The following is a 9077-nucleotide window of genomic DNA, read 5'->3' as shown; positions in this document are numbered from 1 at the left end:
TTATACTTTATTTTCAATTTTATTATCTTTAATAAGTCTGTCCTGCTTAAGCTATGGTACTTACAAAAAACGAAGGATTTTTTTCTTTGTATTTTATTGTTTCTTTCCCTTTGTTTTTCTGCTACCTATGTAGCATCATTATGAAATTGTTAATATCTTGTGCATAGTTATCCTTTTATTATTACTAATAGATTTATATTAAATTACTTAACAATTCGTATGTACAGTATAAAAACAAAATGTAATTATTGTTAAAAAAAAGATAAGGAAAATAGAAGAAATTATCGATCGAAAGAAAGAAAAGATTTATCTTACAAACTAAAAAGAAAAAAAAACTATATCAAAATGGTTTAGTAATTAATTAATCTATGTATATGGATAAACTTAAAAATACTTTAACTTACAAGACTAAAAATTAACAAAGAAAATCTTTGAAAATTGTTCAACAATTCAGTTTGTTTGGTTTGAATTTTTTGCATTTTGTTGATTGATTTAAAAATGGCATTTAAAATTAAAAAAAAAAACACATAAATTGTTTTATCAGTTCTTTTTCATCTGCTGTCTGTTCTGCTTTCTGTTAGTATATATACTATGATGGCCTTCTCTATAATCAGGAACAAATAAATCGAATAAGTATTGAGACCACAATTCTAAATATGAAAAAATTAAACAAAAACCATAACAGCAATACACACACACTCACAAATGTTTATTTGACTTCAATCACCAAATTAATTGGTCCAATTCTGTTTTTAGTAAAAACTTTTAATGTCGTAAATTGGCTTCTAAAAGGTGATTTTTATAAATTTCTTTTTTTATGTATGTATTTATTTACTTATATATTTTTTGAAGGTCGATTATCGATTTTCCAAAATTGACACACAGTCGATATCAACATGGTAAAATGTTACTTTGGCCACAATTGAATTGCTTGTGTGGTCTAAACTCCACTAATCGATTTTTAATTTTAACCAAAAAAAAATCTTATTAAAATTGCTTCTCAAATTTTCTTATTGCCCTAAATCGATGAATCGATTTTTAATATTGGCCATGTCCTTTTTCGATTTTTTTTTGTCACTGACAATGTTGATCAAAATCGAGTAACTGATTTTAAAATTTTTACTTTTGTAAAAGAAAATTCATTAAAAATCTTACAGGCGAACTTTCCAGTTGCAAAAATGGTGATACCGGTGTGTATGGGTGTGTGTGCATAAACTCCAACATACTTCCCAGTCTCTTTGTTTTTAGTAAAAACTTTTAATATCGTAAATTGGCATCTAAAAGGCGATTTTTATAAATTTCTTTTTTATGTATGTATTTATTTACTTATACATTTTTTGAAGGTCGAGTATCGATTTTCCAAAATTGACACACAGTCGATATCAACATGGCAAGATGTTACGTTGGCCACAATGGAATTGCTTGTGTGGTCTAAAATCCACTAATCGATTTTTTATTTTAACCAAAAAAAAATCTTATTAAAATCTTATTAAAATTGTCTTTCAAACTTTCTTATTGCCCAAAATCGATGAATCGATTTTTAATATTGGCCATGTCCATTTTTTTTTTTGTCACTGAAAATGTTGATCAAAATCGAGTAACTGATTTTAAAATTTTTACTTTTGTAAAAGAAAATTCATTAAAAATCTTACAGGCAAACTTTCAAGTTGCAAAAATGGTGATACTGGTGTGTGTGGGTGTGTGTGCATAGACTCCAACATACTTCCCAGTCTCTTTAAACAAACAAAAATGAATCCCAAAATGAAAATGATATTTGTAAGGCGCATTTGATCCATTTCATTAAACCTAAAAAAAGAAATCTTAGATGGTAACCTCTGAGATTTAAGCTAAAAATAAGCGTTATGATGATGCTGCTGTCTTAGCTGTTGTGCTATTTTCTTCGCTATTAATAATTATGGAGCTATCAATATGACCTCTGTCATTGTCTCCATTTTTATTATTCGTTGCTAGTAGAGTTTCTACAGTTGACTTATTTTCCAAAGGTAGTGATTTTTCTCCGTCTTCTGGTGTCAGTTGAATATTGGAGTTGTTTTCCAAGTGGTGACCATCAAGGCCATCTACACTATCACTTAAACTTTCTGTTGTTCCCATTGTTTTGGATAAATTAACTGGTGTTGGTGGTGTGCTGCGAGTTTTTTGATGTTCTCTTATAGCCAGAGTGAGATCAAGTTCAATATCTGAGTCCATTTCATTTTCCGACAAGGATAATGATGTACCCGTACGTTTCATTTTTATATGATTCTGAAAAAAAAAGAAAAATGAAAGAAGTAAATATTTAATAAAGATTGTATTAAGTAAATATTTATTAAATATTTAAATATTTAATAAAGATTGGCTATTTATGCTTAAATTAAAATGGCAGCCTGATTTTGAAAAACGGCACAGAACTTTAATTAAGCTCTTCAATAAATATACGGCAGATGTAAGCAGATAGAAGGGGACGTCAGATAGAGACATACTAACGACATATAGGTATTTTAATCAAAACAATAAAATCGATTTTTCTACTTTTAGAAAAAATTACAATATTCTCTGTAGAAATAAAATTTTGACAAAATTTTCTATAGAAATAAATTTTTGAAAAAAATTTCTATAGAAATAAAATTTTCAGAAAATTTTCTATAGAAATAAAATTTTGACAAAATTTTCTATAGAAATACAATTTTGATAAAATTTTCTATAGAAATACAATTTTGGCAAAATTTTCTATAGAAATAAAATTTTGACAAATTTTTCTATAGAAATAAATTTTTGAGAAATTTTTCTATAGAGAAAAAATGTTGACAAAATTTTCTATAGAAATAAAATTTTGACAAAATTTTCTATAGAAAAAAACTTTGACAAAATTATCTATAGAAATAAAATGTTGACAAAATTATCTATAGAAATAAAATGTTGTCAAAATTATCTATAGAAATAAAATGTTGACAAAATTATTTATAGAAATAAAATGTTGACAAATTTTCTATGGAAATTTTGACATTTTCTATACAAATAAAATTTTTGCAAAATTTTCTATAGAAATAAAATTTTGACAAAATTTTCAATAAAAATAAAATTTTGACAAAATTTTCTATAGAAATAAAATTTTGACATTTTCTATAGAAATAAAATTTTGACAAAATTTTCTATAGAAATAAACATTTTACAAAAATTTTCTATAGAAATAAAATTTTGACAAACATTTTCTATAGAAATACACAACAACAATGCTTAAAGAACAAAACCAACAATAACAAAACAAAAAGAATGGAAAAAGAAGAGGAAGCACGCTCAAAATAAACCCAGCCAACTGAATTCAAATCGATGATTTGACAGTGGCATAGGAAAAGAGATATGTTTGTTTCGAATTATTTCGGCATTAGCCGGCTATCATACAAAACCTTTTTTCGGATAATTGGTTGATAGTTTTGCTGCAAGTAGAGGATGCTGATGAGGAATGTGGTAATCCCGAAACGTGCGTCCATCCAACCATCTTGCAGTCTATAGGGCTTTGCCCAAATTAATTTCACAAACATTCTTTTCCTCTGTTGGTTAAGCTACACTTGTAGTTTAGTCAATGTATGGTTTTAAGCTGCAATAAAAACAACAACAATCCAGAAATAAAATTTTGACAAAATTTTATATTGAAATAAAATTTTGACAAAATTTTCTATAGAAATAAAATTTTGACAAAATTTTCTATACAAACAAAATTTTGACAAAATTTTCTATACAAATACAATTTTGACAAAATTTTCTATAGAAATAAAATATTGACAAAATTTTCTATAGAAATAAAATTTTGACAACATTTTCTATAGAAATAAAATTTTGACAACATTTTCTATAGAAATAAAATATTGACAAAATTTTCTATAAAAATAAAATTTTGACAAATTTTTCTATAAAAATAAAATTTTGACAAAATTTTCTACAGAAATAAATTTTTGAGAAAATTTTCTATACAAATCAAATTTTTGACAACATTTTCTTAGAAATAAAATTTTGACAAAATTTTCTATAGAAATAAAAATTTCTATAGAAATAAAATTTTGACAAAATTTTCTATAGAATAAAATTTTGACAAAATTTTTTCTAGAAATAAAATTTTGACAAAACTTTCTATAGAAATAAAATTTTGACAAAATTTTTTATATAAATAAAGCTTTGGGACAAAATTTTCTATAGAAATAGAATTTTGACAACATTTTCTATAGAAATAAATTTTTGACAAAATTTTCTATAGAAATAAAATTTTGACAAAATTTTCTATAGAAATACAATTTTGACAAAATTTTCTATAGGAATAAAATATTGACAAAATTTTCTATAGAAATAAAATTTTGACAACATTTTCTATAGAAATAAAATTTTGACAAAATTTTCTATAGAAATAAAATTTTGACAAAATTTTCTATAGAAATAAAATTTTGACAAAATTTTCTATAGAAATAAAATTTTGACCAAATTTTCTATAGAAATAAAATTTTGACCAAATTTTCTATAGAAATAAAATTTTGACAAAATTCTCTATAGAAATAAAATTTTAACAAAATTTTCTATAGAAATAAAATTTTGAAAACATTTTCTATAGAAATAATATTTTGAGACAATTTTCTATAGAAATAAAATTTTGACAAAATTTTCTATAGAAATAAAATTTTGACAAAATTTTCTATAGAAATAAAATTTTGAAAAAATTTTCTATAGAAATGAAATTTTGACAAAATGTTCTATAGAAATAATATTTTGACAAAATTTTCTATAGAAATAAAATTTTGACAAAATTTTATAGAGAAAATTTTGACAAAAATTTCTTTAGAAATAAAATGTTGACAAAATTTTATATAGAAATAAAATTTTGAGAAAATTTTCTATAGAAATAAAATTTTGAGAAAATTTTCTATAGAAATAACATTTTGACAAAATTTTCTATAGAAATAAAATTTTGACAAAATTTTCTATAGAAATAAAATTTTGACAAATTTTTCGTTAAAACTTTTAAAATTCGACACATTTACAATTCAAGGAATATATAAACACCCATTTTTTTTTTTTGCTAATCATTTATTCATTCGAAAAAATACATTTTTTTCATACTAACCACAAAAATTTGATCAAAAACTTCAAAATAAGATTGTTTTAAATCTACCAGATTGTGGAAAATTATTCTTCAAATTTTGGTAGATTATTTTTGGCACGAGTGGCAACCGTGGTTACGGGTCGAGTGGTATTCGTTAGAGGCAGAATTTTGTGTTCCGAATTGCATTCTCTCCCTGAATCTCCGACGTAGTCATTGGCAAGAAACGTGGACAACGAAGGCCCATTGCTTGCTAGCGTGTTTTTTCTCTGTCCTCTTTGAGGATAGAATAATAGGATGATCTGGGGTGATAGTCTTCGCCAAAAAGTGAATTTAAAAAATCTTCGAATTTCATTGTAAGAGCTAAAGACCTCTCAATTGGTGGATCCCACTGCCCCGGTAGTTCTGAATGCTTTACAATCAGGTTTGACAAGAATACTGGACTATTTCCTTAAAATACCATTTTTCTATCATTACTTACCCTATTATAAATTGATGGTTCCGATATGTAACCATCGTAGTCCTCATCTTCACTATAGAAATAATTATGGTGGTGAGGATCCACATTATGCATGGGATGATCTAAATCAGGTAATTTACACACAATTTGTGCCAAATCAATAAACGTATATTCGCTTAACGATGCATGATTATCTTTTTTCGGTGGCTCTTTGTTAAACCATTGATTAAAGCGACCCAAACGTCCGGCCTTAGCCATAGTTTCAAAATAGTTTTTACCAAAAACATAGCCCACATCACGTATCTCATCGAAACTACCAAAGGCAAGGGTTTTATATTTATCTATAGGTGGACGTATATATTCACAATAGTCGGAGTTTTTCACTTCCTGCAAGACAAACGAAAGTAAAAAAATTATTCGAATATTAGAATTATTTTTGAAAAAAAGACATAATTTTTTAAACTTACCTCCAATTGTCTAACACAAGAAACATATGCCAATCTTGATTGTATATCCGGTAAATCGGGAACCTTAACCGGTGATGTAAATGGATTCCATTTTTTATACAATAGCCACCATCCAGATAAATCATCACCATAATTGGTAAGATCTGTATCATCTTGTGAGCCAACATCGATGGCAATAATGTGAGCTGCACCTAAGTTTCGCATAACATCAGCTAAATATGGGAATAATTGATAATTTCGTTAATATTGCAATATTAATTGAAAAAATTATATATTGAGTAAAAGGATTGGGATATTTTTAGAGGATTGTTAGCATAACATAACTTAGCTTTAGTTTATACTACAAAATTTCTGACACAACATTAATTGGAGATTTTAATAGGTATTGGTAGAAAGCAAGGAGGGATAACCTTAATTTTTGGCAATCACGATTGTCACTCGAGCCAAAAAGAATCTACCAAAGTATGGAGAAAATTAATTTTATTTCTATAGAAAATTTTCTCAAAATTTTATTTCTGTAGAAAATTTTCTCAAAATTTTATTTCTGTAGAAAATTTTCTCAAATTTTATTTCTGTAGAAAATTTTCTCAAAATTTTTAGTCTATAAAAAATTTTCCCAAAATTTTATTTGTATAGAAAATTTTGTCAAAATTTTATTTCTATAGAAAATTTTGTCAAAATTTTATTTCTATAGAAAATTGTGTCCAAATTTTATTTCTATAGAAAATTTTGTAAAAATTTTATTTCTGTAGAAAATTCACTCAATTTTTTATAGAAAATGTTGTTAAAATTGTATTTCTATTTGTCACCATTTTATTTCTATAGTAAATTTTGTCCAAATTTTATTTCTATAGAAAATTTTCTCTAAAATTTATTTCTGTAGAAATTTCTCTCTTTTTTTTGCAATAGAAAATTTTTAAAATTTTGTCACCATATAGAAAATTTTGTCACCATTTTATTTTTATAGAATATTTGGTCAACATTTTATTGCTATAGAAAATTTTGTCAAAATTTTATTTCTATAGAAAATTTTATAAAAATTTTATTTCTATAGAAAAAAGTTTATAAAAATTTTATTTATATTTGCTCAACATTTTCTTTCTATAGAAAATTTTCTCAAAATTTTATTTCTGTAGAAAATTTTCTCAAAATTTTATTTCTGTAGAAAATTTTCTCAAATTTTATTTCTGTAGAAAATTTTCTCAAAATTTTTAGTCTATAAAAAATTTTCCCAAAATTTTATTTGTATAGAAAATTTTGTCAAAATTTTATTTCTATAGAAAATTTTGTCAAAATTTTATTTCTATAGAAAATTGTGTCCAAATTTTATTTCTATAGAAAATTTTGTAAAAATTTTATTTCTGTAGAAAATTCACTCAATTTTTTATAGAAAATGTTGTTAAAATTGTATTTCTATTTGTCACCATTTTATTTCTATAGTAAATTTTGTCCAAATTTTATTTCTATAGAAAATTTTCTCTAAAATTTATTTCTGTAGAAATTTCTCTCTTTTTTTTGCAATAGAAAATTTTTAAAATTTTGTCACCATATAGAAAATTTTGTCACCATTTTATTTTTATAGAATATTTGGTCAACATTTTATTGCTATAGAAAATTTTGTCAAAATTTTATTTCTATAGAAAATTTTATAAAAATTTTATTTCTATAGAAAAAAGTTTATAAAAATTTTATTTATATTTGCTCAACATTTTCTTTCTATAGAAAATTTTCTCAAAATTTTATTTCTGTAGAAAATTTTCTCAAAATTTTATTTCTGTAGAAAATTTTCTCAAATTTTATTTCTGTAGAAAATTTTCTCAAAATTTTTAGTCTATAAAAAATTTTCCCAAAATTTTATTTGTATAGAAAATTTTGTCAAAATTTTATTTCTATAGAAAATTTTGTCAAAATTTTATTTCTATAGAAAATTGTGTCCAAATTTTATTTCTATAGAAAATTTTGTAAAAATTTTATTTCTGTAGAAAATTCACTCAATTTTTTATAGAAAATGTTGTTAAAATTGTATTTCTATTTGTCACCATTTTATTTCTATAGTAAATTTTGTCCAAATTTTATTTCTATAGAAAATTTTCTCTAAAATTTATTTCTGTAGAAATTTCTCTCTTTTTTTTGCAATAGAAAATTTTTAAAATTTTGTCACCATATAGAAAATTTTGTCACCATTTTATTTTTATAGAATATTTGGTCAACATTTTATTGCTATAGAAAATTTTGTCAAAATTTTATTTCTATAGAAAATTTTATAAAAATTTTATTTCTATAGAAAAAAGTTTATAAAAATTTTATTTATATTTGCTCAAAATTTTCTTTCTATAGAAAATTTTCTCAAAATTTTATTTCTGTAGAAAATTTTCGCAAAATTTTATTCCTATAGAAAATTTTATTTCTATAGTAGATTTTCTCAAAATGTTATTTTTAGAGAAAGTTTTGTCCAAAATTTTATTTCTATAGAAAATTTTATAAAAATGTTATTTTTACAAGAAATTTTGCCAATATTTTATGTCAATAGAACATGTTGTCAAAATTTTATTTCTATAGACAATATTCTGAAAATTTTATTTCTGTAGAAAATTTTCTCAAAATTTTATTTCTATAGAAAATTTTGTCCAAATTTTGTTTCTATAAGTTTTTTTTTTTTCAATAGAATTTTTTTTTTTTCTATAGAAAATGTTGTCAAAATTGTATTTGTATAGAAAATTTTCTCAAAATTGTATTCCAATAGAAAATTTTATTTCTATAGTAGATTTTCTCAAAATTTTATTTTTAGAGAAAGTTTTGTCTAAATTTTATTCTATAGAAAATTTTATAAAAATTTTATTTCTACAGGAAATTTTGTCACTATTTTATATCAATTAAAAATTTTGTCAAAATGTTATTTCTATAGAAAATATTCTCGAAATTTTATTTCTGTAGAAAATTTTCTCAAAATTTTATTTCTTAGAAAATGTTGTCCAAATTTTATTTCTATAGAAAATTTTATAAAAATTTTATTTCTGTAAAAATTCTCTCAATTTTTTATAGAAAATATTGTGAAAATTGTATTTCT

General features: G+C 23.2%; 1 protein-coding gene across 2 annotated transcripts in view; it reads right to left on the bottom strand.

The window, feature by feature from the left end:
• sws (patatin like phospholipase domain containing sws) overlaps window positions 1–9077 on the bottom strand; it is a 78353-nt gene continuing 69276 nt past the window's right edge. For both annotated transcript variants that reach the window (XM_075302525.1, XM_075302526.1), the window contains exons 7-9: window positions 6011–6222; window positions 5565–5930; window positions 1–2262 (exon numbers count right to left, since the gene is read on the bottom strand). In XM_075302525.1, the coding sequence (XP_075158640.1) occupies window positions 1861–2262; window positions 5565–5930; window positions 6011–6222 (980 nt within the window). In that variant the 3' untranslated portion in view covers window positions 1–1860. The remainder of the gene's footprint in view (window positions 2263–5564; window positions 5931–6010; window positions 6223–9077) is intronic.

Source organism: Haematobia irritans, chromosome 3, assembly GCF_050003625.1.
Source record: "Haematobia irritans isolate KBUSLIRL chromosome 3, ASM5000362v1, whole genome shotgun sequence".
NCBI lineage: Eukaryota > Metazoa > Arthropoda > Insecta > Diptera > Muscidae > Haematobia > Haematobia irritans.
This window is presented reverse-complemented; position numbering and strand designations above follow the sequence as displayed.